The sequence below is a fragment of the Mustela nigripes genome, chromosome 5, assembly GCF_022355385.1.
Source record: "Mustela nigripes isolate SB6536 chromosome 5, MUSNIG.SB6536, whole genome shotgun sequence".
In the NCBI taxonomy this organism is placed as follows: Eukaryota; Metazoa; Chordata; class Mammalia; order Carnivora; family Mustelidae; genus Mustela; species Mustela nigripes.
In genome coordinates, this window is record NC_081561.1 from 126257886 (window position 1) to 126274718 (window position 16833).

Genomic DNA, 16833 nt, shown 5'->3' on the forward strand with positions numbered 1-16833 from the left:
ATTTTAAATATCAGCTTTAACCACTGACCACTCTACCTACTACTAGCCCTAGTCAAGATCAGCTCCCTTATTATATGCTTTGGAAGCATCTGGCGTTTTTTACTCTGCAACACTTATCGCACCTGGATTAAATAATTACTTGTATTATTACATGCTTAATATCTGTTTTCCCTACCAGACTACAAGTTCTGCTTATTCACAGCTATATCCTTAGTAACTACTAGCCTGCACATACTAGGTTCCCAATAATCTTGAATTAAATGCATAAGAAGCATTATTTTCTTTTTTCTTTTTTGAGATTTTATTTATTTATTTGACAGAGATCACAAGTAGGCAGAGAGGCAGGCAGAGAGAGAGGAAAGAAGCTGGCTCCCTGCCGAGCAGAGCCCGAAGCAGGGCTCGATCCCAGGACCCTGGGACCATGACCTGAGCCCAAGGCAGAGGCTTAACCCACTGAGCCACCCAGGTGCCCCAAGAAGCATTATTTTCTGATCACTAATGAAAGATTATTATATTATTCTATGTTCTGAGTTTCTCCGTATATTTCTAAGAGTTTATCAGTCTATAGCCAAAAAAAGTATGTTGAAAAAATAAATAAATAAATAGATAGATAGATAAATAAAATAAAATAAATAAAAATTTTTATAAAGTATGTTGAATGGTTCTAGGTGCATACCCCTAATCACTAGCACCTTCACAAATATATATACACATATCTTTATATATCTATACCTACCTATATAAATTTTAAACAAACGAAGTAGAATGAGAGAGAGCTGAGTTTGGGGGTCAAAGCATCCTGGCAACTTCTCTGAGGATGCTGAACAGCTCAGTGAAATCACTATCAGTTCATACTAAAAGAAGAAAGCATGACTCCAAGGAAGAGGAAATCAGTCACTCATGCCACTCAAGTTTCACAAATCACTGTATTCTTTACCTTCAGATAATAAAACTATACGTGGTTCTTGTCTCAGTAATTCCAAGAGGAAGTAACAAGAGAGAATTCTCACTAGACAATTCTGTTAGATTAAATGAATGAGCTTGCTGTAACAGAGAAATAGCGTGCAAATTTCTACCTTTGATTCTTTTTCTCCTTGTTATACTTCCCTCCTCTCTCAATTAATCCATGGACATGGATTCACCCTGAAGAGATGATAAAGGATATCTTATTCAAAATTCAGCTTATAGGTTTTCTTTGATTAACCCCACCTGGCTCTGTTCCCCCCTTTAATTCAGCATCTCCCTTAACCTTTTTGCTGTAAATTGCTATTGTTCAAAATATAACATTCACATTGATGATTTTTTCCTTTTTTCTTCTTCTCAAAATAGGTTTGTTTCCCTCAACTATGTTGATAGTCTGAAGCTTGGGCCTTATCCTTCTTTTCCTTCTGTATTGTTTTACCAGCCCAATATTTAAGAATAACATGTGCTGGGGCGCCTGCGTGGCTCAGTGGGTTAAGCCTCTGCCTTCGGCTCAGGTCATGGTCTCAGGGTCCTGGGATGGAGCCCCCACATAAGGCTCTCTGCTTGGCGGGGAGCCTGCTTCCCCCTCTCTCTCTGCCTGCCTCTCTGCCTACTTGTGATCTGTCAAACAAATAAATAAAATATTAAAAAATAAATAAATAACATGTGCTTGCTGATTAAACTGATTTAAGGGAAAGATTGAGTCTATGTAGGACTAATACATTACTCCCTAGAAATAGCCTCCCCCTCGCCACACACAAAGAACAACTGATTCCTTCAAGTTCACTTCTAAGAAACTCAGAACACTTTTTTTCCATAAGTTCATTATTACACATTATGATTCAATTCCCAAACCAATCCAAGAAAGCCTATTAAATCCATGAAGAACCTCAGAACCTTGGAAATAATGCCTTTGAGCTAGCAAAGCACATCCACCTCTACTGAGGAAAGGAAGGGAAAGATGTCAAGGTCTAAGATGAATTGGAGAAGAAATCCAGATTGAGTAAAGGGTTTTTCTTTTTCTTTCTTTTTTTTTTTTTTTTTAAACTCTTGCCTCTTCCTTCCATACAAGGGTAAAGTGAGTCTGATGCTCAGATCACTGGGAGAATTTAACAGGCACAAATGAGAGGAAGAAGGAAGTTTCTACACCCCTCCCCCAGACCCTCACCCATGCCTCTCTTGGGCAATGAGGAATTCATGTGGAAATTCAAACACAGATTGGGTGATGATCATAATACTGCACCACTAGAGTCTGGGGTAGTTTTTTATTTATTTATTTTTATTTTGGGGGGGGGTAGTTTTTTAACCTCTTCTTAATTCCACAGTATCTACACAAATGAGGAAAGCATTTGCTCCCTCAAAAGATCCACAATGTATCATTATTTAATCACCTTGGCCACAAAACAACTCACGAATTTGCTCAAAACAGAACATGATGTCATATCATACCTTGCTATATAGTGACAGGGACAAGTCTTGGGTACTTTATTTTTAACTCATTGGAAGACAGATAGATAGGGATATATGTTATATCTAATAGAAGTATGCCTGGAAAATATCGCAGATAACCCTAAATTTATTTAAACTATGTTAAAATCAAATACAAATGGAGATCAGACTTGAACATTCCCTGATCAGACAAAATCAACTTAGTCATACAAACAAAAGCTTAATTTAGCTGATCTTGCAAGACAAGTGAGGTTAACCTGACCTGGGCCACTTCTTCTCTCTTTGGAAAATCATAAACCAGACTTATACTGTTCCCCAAAATTGATATGAGGTAATTGTTAAGCCATTCTCTTTTAAGAAAATTCCTATGAAAAATAAAAAGAAAGTTCCTATATTGTAACCAACTCTGTGAAGAACTAATGCACTCTTCCATACTATGTACATTGCTTTATAACAATGCATCTCTAAGCCTCATTCCAGGTTTTGGTTTGAGGTCTCCCAGGTTGCAAACTGTCTTTTTTGGTGTGTGCACAATGAACTTTTACTAACTGCTATTTCAGTGATTCATTGGTTTTACTTGTTTTTTCCAAACTTGAAAACTAGCTCTTTACAGAGAGATTGACTATATAACTTATTTAATGCAAGTAAATTTCCTACTTATGTAAAAAAAAAATGTTTTAAAAACCCCTAGATCTGTTAAGTAATATCAGTTACTCACTATCCTGCTCACTTAAAGCAGGATACATCTCTATGCAAGGTCATATTTTGTCACACCAACTATGATTTATGCAATAATTCCAATCACATTTTTGTGAGACTACTTGTCCTCTCAATACAAGAGGAACTTTCCCTCTCCACAGTCCCAATGTCATTCTTCATGTTTTTCCTTTACAAAGCATATCCAGCCCACACCTCATGACTCCTACCAGGCCTGACACTCTTACCCTTTAGGACTCTAGACCCTGTAAGTTTCTTATTACCAGAAACGTGTATTCTCTTCCTTTCTCCCTTTTTCATTAAAACCCTCACAGGACCTACCACATGACCAGAAAAGGGCTAAGAGTACCAAAAATGGAGGACAGTTATATCACTTCCCAACATTTTAGCTCCCATTAACTGATAACTACTACTATGTGTTTGTTTTCTAAGAGCTCTTTTTATCTTAATCAATAAGAAAACAGACATAGAGAATGTAAGTCACTTGCCCAGAATATGCCGCCTAATACAAACTGGATTCCTGGCTGACTGGCTGCACACTGTCTTAATCACTAAAATAAGCTCTCATATGTTACCTCGTTTAATCTTTGTAACAGTCACATCAGACAGCTGTTTTTCTCCATTTTGCAGAGGAGTAAACTAAGACTATAAGATAATTAATCCAAGACCAAGCTGCTATAAAGTGGCGGATCTGATATTACCTGGCTACAAAGCTCAAGCCTCCTAACCACACTACAGTTGCCCCACTCGGAGTTTCAGGAAAGAGTCCTTCCTGGGAACACCTGGTAGAGATAGGAAGAAGCTGTATCACAGTGGGGTGAAGGAGTCAAGGAAGGGAGGGAAAGGAAAAGTAGGGTTAAGGGTGCAGGATCCCCACGAAAAACAGCCATACCTATCTGCAAATATGTATCAAGAAGATGCCCCAAAGCAGCCATGGAGGCAAAACTCCAAACTCCAAGACCTATAATACCACCCACTCTTCTGATGCCCCAAACTACAATCCCTTTTCCTTACAAACAGAGAAACTGAGCCACCCCCGCTCCCCGCCCCGAGTAAACCACCATTACATCCTCCTTTCCCAACCCTCCATGCCGGAGGTCCCGGGTGTGCTCCTCTACCCACCCCCACGGCTCGACTGATGTTGTCCATCCTGCTGGCGACCTGTTGGAAGAGGGGGTAGCAGGTCTGACAGAGGCGCACCGGCCGGGCGCTGCGCACCAGGCACCCGGTCAGCTCTGCGCTGCTGTTGGCGAAGTCCAGTAACAGCTCCCGACACTCGGGATCCAGATCCGGCAGGTCCGGCGGTAGTGACAGCGGCCCCAGCCTTCCGCCCTGCAGCAGCGCCAGGGACAAGTCCTCCACCTCCAGCAACTGCTGCTCCGATAGGAGGTTGTGAAGGACCCTGTGGGGTCTGCTGACCACGGCGAGAGCGCCCAGAGCCAGCCCCGACCACAGCAGCGGCACCAGCAGCAGCCGCGGCAGAAGCAACGACCTCCGCCGCGCGACTGTCGCGCCCGGACCCATTGCGGGGTTCACAAACCCCAAGGCACTCCCTGCCGCCCCTCCACCCCGAGCCGGTGCTGCTGACCGCCGCCGCTTCCGGCTTCCTCGGGCCCAGGCCGCGAGCGGGGTCACGCGGCGCGCGCGTCACGGCCCCGCCTCCGGCGCGCGGCGCCCCGCCCCATTGGCTGCCGAGAGCCTCTCGCGGCCCTCGGGCCGGCGCGCGTGCCGAAGCGCGCACACACAGGCGGGCTCGCGCTCCCGGCCGGCTCCAAGCACCTGAGTGAGAGGATGCGAGACCGAGGATGCGAGCGTCGGGCTGTGGACCACCGAGCCCAGGCTCGCCCACGCGGTGACTGCGCGCGTCCACCACGTCGAACAATTGAATCTCGGGGATCGCGGCCCTCGGTCGCCCACCGCTTTGGGAGTTCCCTGCGTCCTAGAAGTCTGAGGAGTTACTCCACACCGCAGAAACCGGACGGCCTGCGCCGGGGGAATCACGAGTGAGTTCCTTGAGAAAGCCTGCTGGCAGGTGCCTGTGCAGGTCTTTGCTTGGTGGTTTCTTAGCATAATTTCCTCCCTCGTCCTATCTGGAAAAAGTAATAACATCTGTTTATTTTGGGTAGGGGAGCCTAGTGGCTTCCGAGCTTTTTTTTTTTTTTTTTTTTTCCTTTTAACTTGAAACTGTTAACGTCCGCGTTGTCTAATAGTCGTTGTGCGATCATGGAAGAATTCTAGATCTGCATTTTCGAATACGGTAGCCACTAGCCACTTGTAGCTGTAGAGCGGTTGTAACTTAGCTACTGCGACCGAGGAACTTAGGTTTAATTGTTCTTAATTAAATTGTAAGCAGCCCCATCTGGCTCGCGGTGCTGTGTTGGACAGCGCAGGTTCTCTCACTGTGTCGCCTGGTCCTCGGGTGGCTCATGTCCAGGTTTGCTTGGGACTGAAGTGGTTCTCGGGGTGCAGCACAAACCTGCATCCAGGGCAAAACCCTGGAAAGACCTGGGCAAACCGCCTAACTGCAAACTCCCAATTGCTGACGTGCCCAAGCACTGTCAGCAACAGCTGACAACGCTGACTGTTGGAGGGGACACGCTAACCAGTGCTGGATACCATTGCTGAGCTGTAAGATGCAAGCTAATGACCTGCAAAACGGTTTTCTGACAAGTATCTGTCGAATAAGTTTGGTAGAAAAAATACTCCCTGGCTATTTTGTGTGCTCCGGTCTTCACTTTTCCTTGTAAATTGCAGAGTTACTGTACTAACTCCCATTTAGCTTATGGTACTAATTTATGTTTCTGAGGGTTCTTAAAGTTACTTCTTACCAATCTGTTTGGTTATTGTTTTGTCTTTCTAAATTTGCTTGCGATGGCTAAATTTTGTTTCATTTTCTTTACCAAGAAGCTGAACTACTGAGAAACTTGATTTAGGGGCGCCTGTGTGGCTCGGTGGTTGGGCGTCTGCCTTCGGCTCAGGTCATGATCCCAGAGTCCTAGGACCGAGTCCCACATTGGGCTCCTTGCTCAGTGGGGAGTCTGCTTCTCCCTCTCCCTCTGCCTGCCGCTCTGCCTCCTTGTGCTCTCTTGTCAAGTAAATACATTTAAAAAGAAAAAAAGAAAGAAACTTGATTTATATAACAATAAATGTATTTCCAGAGAAGAGAAAATAAATTGTCTTAATTTTTCTCAAATGTTATCCTGTAACTTTAAGGTCTTTCCTATGCATTAGAATTGCTATTCTTGAGAGTTATTTCAGGCATCATCATCATCAGTAAACTGTTCAAACTCTGAAAAGTAATGTGGCACAGTCAACATTACAAATGCCCGTACTCTCTGACCTAGCAAGTCCACTTCTACGAATTTACTTTAAACATATACTAACCTTGTATAGACATGATTATTAATTGCAGTATTGTTTGTAAGAATAAAAGAATGGGTGAAAAGAGAATGTTAAAGAAATCATGGGCCTTTTTCCCTTCCCTTCCCTTCCTGGAACAAAGGGTGTCAGAGCACAGGTAAGAAGACAACAACGACACTGGAAGGTGAGGAGGAAGCATCAGCCTGATGCAGAGTACTGGATGGTGGGTAGAGTAAAAAAGAGTTTCTGTGCAGGGAAGGAGGCCGCACAGAGTGGGAGTTTGCCTACATTCAGAAGGATTGATCAAATAAGAATAAGGATATTATTAAGGATAATGGGAGTCCAGTTTCTCACTGTCATAGAAGGGAATTCCAAATATGAAAACAGAAAAGTCAGGGTGTCTGGGTGGCTCAGTTAAGCATCTGACTCTTGATTTCAGCTTGGGTCATAATCTCAAGGTTATGCGATTGAGCCCCACCTTGGGCTTCTCCCCGGGTGTGGAACCTGCTTAAGATTCTCTCTCTCTCTCTCTCCCTTATTCCCTCTCCTTCCCTCCCTCTCTGCCTCCTCCTACCCTAAAAAAAAAAAAAAAAAAAGAAAGAAAGAAAAAGAAAGAAAAACAGAGAAAAGTAGAATGAACTCTGTAGTGTTGGATTAGAATGAGCAATAACAGTGACTGGAAATACATATAAATATAGATGTTAAATGTATATGTCTGTATATTTATATATATGTGCATGCACGCACTCTGTGTGTGGGTTTTCCCTGACTTTATCCAATGAGAAGGCCTAGTAGCAGAGGTACCCTATTAATAATAATGAGTATATATAGGGCCCAGATGGTGGCTTCTAAATATTTTTCTCCACTAAAGGGAACCAAGAATCCTTGGAGAAGTAACTGATTCTACCACTAGGGCTGGGAAAGCTTAAGTTTAGCCTGGATCTTGTTGTGGCAGAAAGTAAGAAAGTGCTCAACGAATTAATGGGGCATGTCAAGAACATACAGAAGCCAGCTTGAATAGGCTCCCACTGGCCAAATGTGGGACAGTTTGAGCATCAAAATAATTATGTTAACATGTCATAATCCGTTGAATAAATGGGAAATCATGAGCCTATATTGATATATTTAAATAAATTAATAAATTGAATGTTTCATGAGAAATAAGATATTTACATATTTTCAAAGTGACCCCCCCAAAATACTTACTAATTACAAATGGAAAAAACGAGTAAATTTACAGTGGAGAAATCTATCAGACTCCATGTTAATCAAATGGTCAACATGAATATCAACACAATGGGATAAATAGAAATTGTATGCCAGTTAGAAGGTCACAGAATCACTTTCTTTATATTCCTGTCAAAGATGCATAATATGATGCTAATATGAGAAAGCATCAGGCAAAGCAAATTAAGGTTCATTCTGAAAAATAGCTAGCTTGGGCCTCCTAGGTGGCTCAATCAGTTGAGTGTCTGCCTTCCATTCTGGTCATGGTCCCAGGGTCCTGGGATCAATCCTGCATCTGGCTCTCTGCTCAGAAGGAGCCTGCTTCTCCCTCTCCCTGACACTCCCCCTTCTTGTACTCTATCAAATAGATAAATAAAATTTTTTTAAAACTTTAAAAAATAGCTAGCCTGTAATCTTCAAAAGTGTTATAGCTATAAAAATCAGAAAGATTAAGGAACTGCACCTACGTGAAGGACATTATTGGGATAACTAGTGAAATCTGAACAGGGTCTGAGAATTAGATGGTAGTAATGCATAATGTTAATTTCCTGATTTTGATTATTATATTGTGGTCAATGTAAGCGAATATTTTTATTTGTAGAAAATATATACAAAAGCATTCAAGGGTGATAAGATATCAAGTTAACAACTTACTCTCACATGGTTCTTTAAAAAATTATCTGTACTATTCTTACAACTTTTTTATAAGTTTGAAATATATTGTAAAAGCAATTAGGATACAGCAATGCAGTAGAATTCCGTGCATTTGAAATCTTATATATTGATGTGGGAGAATTGCCAAAATAAATGCAAAAAAAAAGTGTCAGAAGAAAAGAATTTTTAATGCTTGTGCCTGTGTATGCACAGACTGTTTCCAGAAGGTTACACAAAAACTGGTCACTTTGATAAAAGTTGAATTGAGGTGAGGAGTGTGGGAACTGGGCTAGGAGACAGACCATTGATTGTAAACTTTAGTACTTAAAAATTTTGTTCCATAGGAGTATACTTCTTACTGAAATAAATTAATAAAAAGTAAAAGAGTCAATTTGTCAGCCATCAGTGGGCTCAGAGCATTTCTGAATCCCACAAAACTTGTTTGCAGAATTTTGTATGTATGTATACTTTTCTTCGAAAAAAGTCATAGCTTTAATCATAGGGGTCTATAATCCAAAAAGTTAACAACCATTGATTTAAAATAAACCTCAATAAACCTAGATGTGCATCAACAGATGAATGGATAAAGAAGATGTGGTATATATAGCCATCAAAAAACCAAAATCTTGCCATTTGCAACAACATAGATGGAACTAGAGCGTATTAAGTGAAATAAGACAATCAGAGAATGACGGTTATCATATGATCTCTCTGATTTGAGGAATTAGAGAGTCACTGTGGGGAGGTCATGGGGGGAAGGGAGGGAAAAATGAAACAAGATGGGACCAGGGAGGGAGACAAACTGTAAGACTCTTAATATCAGGAAACAAACTGAGGGTTGCTGGGGGAGTGGGAGGAGAAGGGATAGGGTGCCTGGGTTATGGACCTTGGAGAGGGTATGTGCTATGGTGAGTGCTGTGAATTGTGTAAGACTGACGATGCACAGACCTGTACCCCTGAAACAAATAATACATATTATATTAATAAAAATTTTTTAAAAACTCAATAAATTTTCTTTCTTCAAGTTTGAATTACATTAAGTTTGCCTTTTATTTCAACTATCTTAGAATATGTGACACAACAAAGAAACAAAAAGCAGTAATTCATTGTGGTAGGTACTACAGTAAACAAAGATAATTAGAATACAATTGTGCTCTCAAAGCATAAGATATAAATTCAAATGTGTACAATAAAATTAAATATTAAAGAAGATAATGCATAAGTATTTTAGAAACATTAAAGATGGAACCAGTTCCATCTAGGAGTTTGGGAAAGAGTCAGAAATGTCTCCAAAGGGAAACATTTTTTAGTGGAATCGTATAGAATAAGTAGGAATTCACCCAGTAGCAGCTTCAGAATGTCTCTGTAGGGAGGAGTGAGTGGCAGCAGTCTAGATAGAAACAAGGACTGGAGAATTTGTTTTAAAGCTTCGTCAATAAGGCAAACACACGGTATTGTGGAGGGTTTTACATGTATTTTAGAGAGATGGAGAGAGAGCTTGGGTAGGGGCAGAATGAGAGGGAGAGAGAGAATCTCAAGCAGACCCCCCACTAGGCTGAGTGAAGAGCTGGGCAGCTGGATCTTAGGACCCTGAGATCGTAGCCCAAGCTGAAATTGACACTCAACCAACTGAGCGACCCCACACTATTTTGTCTTCGTGGGGTTACTGGTGGAAATTATGGGGATGGTGATGAAGTCAATCTGCCCACTTATTTTCTGTGCTTAAAAAAAAAAACTTAATTTTATGCTGTAAGAAATGGGGATTCATTTGAAGATTTAAGTAGGACAATAATAGAATCATATGAGCATTTTAGGAATGGAACTCTCACAAGAGTGTGAAGAAGTTTTTTGTGGTACTGAGCCTAATGCATAATAAAGGAAAAGATGATAAAAGCCTAAAGGAGGCTGAGGTGGGAGCGGGAGAGAAAAGGGATTAGATTGAAGAGATTTTTATGATACAGAAGGAACAAGAATTGATGATTATGTAATTCTGGAATGTGAACTGGTGATGGCTCCAAGGTTACAAATTTGGGCAACTGGTAGTGCCATGGATACTACCAGAATGGTAGTGCCATGGATAGAAATAGAGAATACAGGAAGAGTGGATACATTTGGACTGTGATAGAAACAGTGAATTTAACTGGAATTTTAAGCTTAGGATACTTTTGATAGAGACACCCAGGGAGCATTTTAAATTACACATCTGGTAAATGAGAGAGTGGCCCAGGCTAGAGACTCAGAGTTGGGAGTCACTAAGGTTGGTATGGTAGTTGAGTCCTTGAAGGTAAAGGAATCACCCAGAGACTGAGACACTAGGATTAATTAATGCTTGTTTAAGAAGATTACATTCATGGAAGATATACACAGTAGCCCCCAAATTTAAGAATCAGATAAAGTACCTAAATTCAGGTCCCTTGCAAGTTTTGCCTACATTATTGAAATAGCATAGGACAAAGATCAAAGGAAAATGTAAGAAACCCAGAGAAGAGGAAGAGAAATTGACCTGTAGTGCCACCCCAAATTCCTCAAGTTAACTAAAAACATGAATCAATTTTCATGGAAAATTATTAAGAAAATTTACTCATGTCAGGGCGTCTGGGTAGCTCAGTCATTAAGCAGTTGCCTTTGGCTCAGGTCATGATTCCATGATCCCAGGTGCTGGGATCAAGCCCCACATCGCATCGGGCTCCCTGCTCAGTGGGGAGCCTGCTTCTCTCTCTCCCACTCTCCCTGTTTGTGTTCCCTCTCTGTCTCTTTTTCTGTCAATTAAAATAAATAAAATCTTTAAAAAAACTTTTTAAAGAAAAGAAAATTTACCCATGTCAAATCACTGTTGAACACCTGAAACTAATATAACATCATATGTCAACTATACTTCAATAAAAAAAGAAGAAAAAGCAAAAATATATGTCAATTTTTTAAAAAGTTTTTTAATTTACCCAAAATTTAGAAGTAAAACAAAAGAAAGTCAGTATGCTAAAACATTGTGCAACAGGTTCAAGCAAGGATTATTTAATTTTCAAGTCTAGGAGAATAAATGTATGTGGCTCATTCACAACATAAATGTATGTGTTGTTAGAGCTCAAACACTATGAAGTTATGTGTTAATGTGTAGATTTCTCTCTGCTAGGAAGGATAACCCTGCAGGTTATGGATTGATTACCCTGAGGATCATTAACAAGTTTTGTATCTAACGTGGCAATCTGATCCTAATAGTCTTCCCTTTTTTCAATGTCTGTATCCAGTTTGAGAAACATTAATGAATTCATAAATATTTGACACATTTTTATGTTGTATTTGTATTAGAGTCATGTTTTTAAGTTTTTGAAAACGATACTTTAATAGTTACTTCCTTTAGAACATGTGGAATTGAGGGGAAGTAAGGATGTAAGCCAAGAAGATAATCAAAGATGATCAGACAAGGCCCAGAGACCCAGGCCAATAACCAGTCTACCTGCTAACACCTTTTCTCCCCTATGGTCTATATTCTCACCATTACAGACAAAGTGATCCTTTCAAATCCTAAGTTGGATCATATCACTCTTTATGCTCTGACTCTACCTGTGGCTACACATCTCACTCAAAGTTAAAAGCAAAGTCTTTACTATGTCCTAGAAGGATCTACATGATCTGCTACTCCCACCAGCCTTCCCTTACCCCCTAACCTGCTATATTTTTCTCCCTGGCACTTAATACCATATTTAATCCTATACTGTTATTTATTTCCTGTCTCCTCCCACTGACATTTAAGTTCCTTAAGAGCAAAGACTGACAGTTTTGTCCACTGCTCTACCTATAGTATATAGATATCTATATCTATAGTACTGCATAGTACTATAGTATATACTATATCTATAGTACTTAGAACAATGTTTGGCACTTAATAGATGTTCCATAAGTATTTATTGAAAGATGATTTCATTTAGAGAGGTGTGGAGTATAAAAAGTTTGAGACTTGAAAAGAAGGTGAAATAATTGTTTTGGATAGTGAAACAGTGAATGTAATAGTGCAATAAGTTTGTCAGGCATTATTGAATACCTATTTGAGATTTGTGGCCATCATTTTAAGGTCTGCCCAGTCAGCCTAATGATGTGTTCTCTTCAGCAACGATCAGTTGTTCAAGAAAAAGCATAGAACAGGATAAAAGTTGAGCTTAAAATTGTTGGGACATTGCCTAGGCCAGTATGGTGGAAGGAGAGAGCACCATACCACTTTGTATGTCTCCTCACCTGACCCAGTTTCCCGTGCCCTTCCACCTTCTCACGTTATTCCATTGGATCCTTTGGAACTCACAGTCTATCATCTATAATCTCCCATTTCCTCAACATCTCCAAACAGTACCTTAATCCTCTTTGCCCTAACAAAACCTGGCTGTCCTCTGATGACCTCACTTCATCTCTGCTTTGTGACCTGTAGGTATTTCATAGAACTTCCTCAAAAGCAACGCTAAGCTGAGGGTAAGTGGAGATCAGACAGCTTTCCAATTCCCAAGCAGATTGGTTTACTTTGATCAGTTTTACACATTGATATTTGACGTGAGATTTTTTAAAAGATTAATTTGCACATTTTTTGCAGTGGGCTGCTGCCTGCTATGTATCTGCAGTCATCCCATTTCTGAAATTATCCTGATTCTGTCCCACCATCATCTTTTGGTTTCTGAGGAGAGATAATGTGGCTTTTTAGTTAGATTTGGACCAAGATGAGCCACATTTGAATCTGTTGTAGAGACTACAATATATCACTAAAAGATTCTAGACATTGAGCTCTGTGCTATAATAAAATGGGACTTTTGGGCTGTCTCACTTGGAAGGGGGTGGGGGATAAATGTATTTTGTCCACAGGAAGGATAGTCAATCACATATTTAGGTGAGCTATAGTCGTCATTAATCATTCATTAACCATTTGCAGTTTTTCTCCTTCTAGCACTTAGTAGGATTACACTTTGCTAGGCCCTTAGGTTAGCCATTTGACTTAATTTGGCCAGTGAAATGTGAGCAAAAATGGCAGGTTGAAGCTTTAGAAATCAGTGTATGGTTCACCAGGTTTCCCTTCTCCCCAGTTCCTCTCGCCTTTCTAGATGATAGAAGTTCCATCAACCTGTGTGAGAAAGTATGGAACAAAACCTCCCAGCCGACCTGTGAGGGACATGCAACTTGAGAAAGAAATAAGCCTTTTTTGTTTTTGTTTTTTTGTTTTTTTTTTTTTTTTTTAGATTTATTTACTTATTTTAGAGAGAGAGTATATGCAGGGAAAGTAAGCAGAGGGGGAGGGAAAGAGAGAACCTCAAGCAGACTCCATGCTGAACACAGAGCCCACCGTGGGGCTCAATCCCACAACCCTGAGATCATGACTGAGCCAAAATCAAGAGTCATTTAGGAGTCCTTAACTAACTGAGCCACCCAGGTGCCCCAAACCTTTGTTTTCATAAGCTATTAAGATTTAGGGGATGTTTGTTACCACAGCAAAACTTAGTCACATGTTTCTTTGTGGATTCTCTCCCCACTATTTTCTCTGGTTCTCTCTTTGGATCTCCTTTTATATGTTAGACCTTATAGCAAAGATAGTGCTCCACTTCTCGAATATCCATCCTCTCCTTCCTTTTTTTTTTTTTATTCTCTCCTTCCTTTTAATAATAGAACTCTTGTGTTTTAGCAGAACTTAGGACCACATGGGTAAGACTGCATGCCCCAGTCTGTCTTCCTTGCAGCTAGATGTGAACAGAAGTTTTATACATACCTTAGGAGTCATTACGTTTGTGGTTCTTACTGACCTCCCTCCTGCTAGTTAGAAAATGTTAACTGAAACAGCAGCCCTGACTTCAGGGACGGATATGGAGCAAAATGTTTACCAAGACAGCGCCAAGTGGTCATAATGCAGAGCCCTCTATCCTAGGCCCCAGAGAAATAAACTTCTATGCTATTTAAATCACTGTATTTTGGAGTCTTTTTGTTACATCAACTTAAGCCTTTTCCTCATACAGTCCTCCTAGACTATTACTTCACTTTTCTTATCTCTGTGTCCTCTCCTATTTTTCCATCTCTTTGTCTTTCTGCCTTACTTCCTGAAGATTTCATGAACTTTGTTCTCCAGAGCCTCTATTAAGTTTTCATTTCTATCATATTCTTAGTGTCTAAGAGTTATTGTTTCAGAGATACTATACCTTTTTAAAAAATCTTCTTTTTCATAACCTGTTTCCTCCAAGTTTTTGTCTCATTTTTTTCTTGAATCTTCCTCAAGAAGAACTTTGGCTCTGTGCTCATAAGAGAGAGGCACTGCAAAGCTAAATGGAAGTTCATAGATAGAAGTATTTGACGATAGGCCTCACTGTAGACCAGTGGTTCTCCACTGAGAGCAATCTACTCCCCTTCCCCAGAGACACTGACAATGTCTGGAGACATTTTTTGTTGTCAGAACTGGGGGAGCAGTGCTACTGATATCTATCTACTGGATAGAGATCAGGAATGCTGCTAAAAATCTTATAATGCACAGAATGGTCACCCAAAACAAAGAATTGAAAGTAGAGAAAGACTGGCAGAGTCTGCATTCGGTTAGTAAATGTTTATTTAATTCCCCTATTCTAAGTAAAATGCCCCTGCCCTCAAATATATTTTTGCCTCTTGGTCCAGACACTCTCTGCTTTACTCTCCAGAGATTAGAAAACTTTGGGAGTATTCTGCTGGGTGGGACAGAGTTGTAGGGAGCTTATTGTAAAGAGACTTTCAGACTTTTAGCTCCTCCTTACCTACATTTTCAAAAGTACTTCAAGTCCTGTATTTTCCAGGTTACTCAAGAAGTCTATAATGTAATTCACTTGCTTTTTTCCACTGTAGGCTTAGGATTCAACTTTTCTGGTTCCACGAAGTCAGTTGTCACTAGCACATATGCTTTCCAGATCCCAGTATTCTTATTTTGTTTTCTCATCTCCTGTTCTCTTTCTTTGTGTGTCTCTTAAAAAATCGTTTTGGGAGTGTCTGGGTGGCTTAGTCAGTTAAGCGCCTGCCTTCAGCTCAGGTCATGATCTCAGGATCCTGGGATTGAGCCCTTCATCAGGCTCCCTGCTTGGCCTGTTCTACTTCTCCCTCTGCCTGCCGCTCTGCCTGCTTATGTGCGCGCGTGCTCTCTCTCTCTCTCTCTCTCTCAGTGTGTGTGTCAAATAAATCTTTAAAAAATAAAAAATAAAATATCCTTTTACTGTCATTTTGGTGGGATTTCAGGAAGATCTAATCCTGCATTCAACTTGCTATCTTAAATAGCAATTTCTTCTGTTTTACTTCACTCTTCATTAACTAGAATGTGTCTCTTATGCTCCCAACCCCCACCCATTCAATGATAACCTCATGGAGAATGTGAACTGTGTCCTGTTTATATTTGTATACTCAAGAACTTGGCCTTAATAGTTACTCAATACATTTGTTACACTGAGTTTATGTAATACAAATGTACATCTGCTTAAAATGCTTTTTCCATTAATAGATCAGTAGAACTTACACATTTTATTTTCCAAATTCTCTATTATACAAAAAAAAAAAAAAACCACAATAAATAAAAAAAAAAAAAGCACACACACACAGAGTAAGTTAACTCCTAATGCCCATGAAGTTTGCATGCCTGACTAGAGTGATGTGAGTACATGGAACATATAAATCATATTGTTCATTCATTACACTTTGAAAAACATCTCCTGTATTCACTCTGGTGGCCAATCTCATTTCCAAATCTTCCACCATAAAATAGAGTATTTTATGGTATCTGCATTAGAGGATATTTTTAAAACATATTTAATCACATTTCTATGACAGATTATCTGATTATAAATATATACTTACATGAATTTTTTTACAAACTTCAAGTTTGCTTCAATATATTTTTAAATATTTCCTCAAAAAAGAATAGAAATTCACATGAATATGTGCTCCAGCATTTGTATATTAGCAGCCACCATATTCTAATCACTGAACGCATTTCCTAACATAACAGGAAAATCTGGTGGTTAGTTAGATACCAAATATATAGTGCTATTTCCCCCATAGCCAAAAGTCAAGGGTCCAGGAATCAAGGGGTAGAAATGGGAGTGGTAGTATTCACTACCCCTAGTAATCCACTAGCAAAATTTTTGCTTTCTGTTCCCATGGCCTTATGTTCTGCTGGCCTAGAGATCTTTGCTCCAAAGGGAAGAATTATTTCTACCAGACCATACAGCAATGATTCCATTGAACTAAAAGTTAAGACTGCTGCCCAGCCACTTTGGGCTCCTCGTGAGTCTGAATCAATAAGCAAAGAAAGGAGTTACTGTGCTGGCTGGGGCCACCAACGGGAAATTGAACTACTCATCCACTGTAGAGGGAAAGAAGAATATGTCTGAAATATAGGGGATCCCTCAATATTACCATACCCTGTGATTAAGGCCAGTGGAAAAATACAACAACCCAATCCAGACAGAACTACTAATGGCTCACACCTCT

At 40.1% G+C, this 16833-nt stretch overlaps 1 protein-coding gene and 1 long non-coding RNA gene across 3 annotated transcripts in view; one reads left to right on the forward strand and one right to left on the reverse strand.

Moving 5' to 3' along the window:
- The window catches only part of OSTM1 (osteoclastogenesis associated transmembrane protein 1), a 34047-nt gene extending 29284 nt beyond the window's left edge, over positions 1 to 4763 (reverse strand). The window contains exon 1 of the mRNA XM_059401153.1: positions 4252 to 4763. Within this exon, the coding sequence (XP_059257136.1) occupies positions 4252 to 4653 (402 nt within the window). The 5' untranslated portion in view covers positions 4654 to 4763. The remainder of the gene's footprint in view (positions 1 to 4251) is intronic.
- A 77-nt stretch (positions 4764 to 4840) lies between these two features.
- Positions 4841 to 16833, forward strand: part of LOC132017483 (uncharacterized) — a 64683-nt gene continuing 52690 nt past the window's right edge. For both annotated transcript variants that reach the window (XR_009404293.1, XR_009404292.1), the window contains exon 1: positions 4841 to 5132. This is a non-coding gene — a long non-coding RNA (uncharacterized LOC132017483). The remainder of the gene's footprint in view (positions 5133 to 16833) is intronic.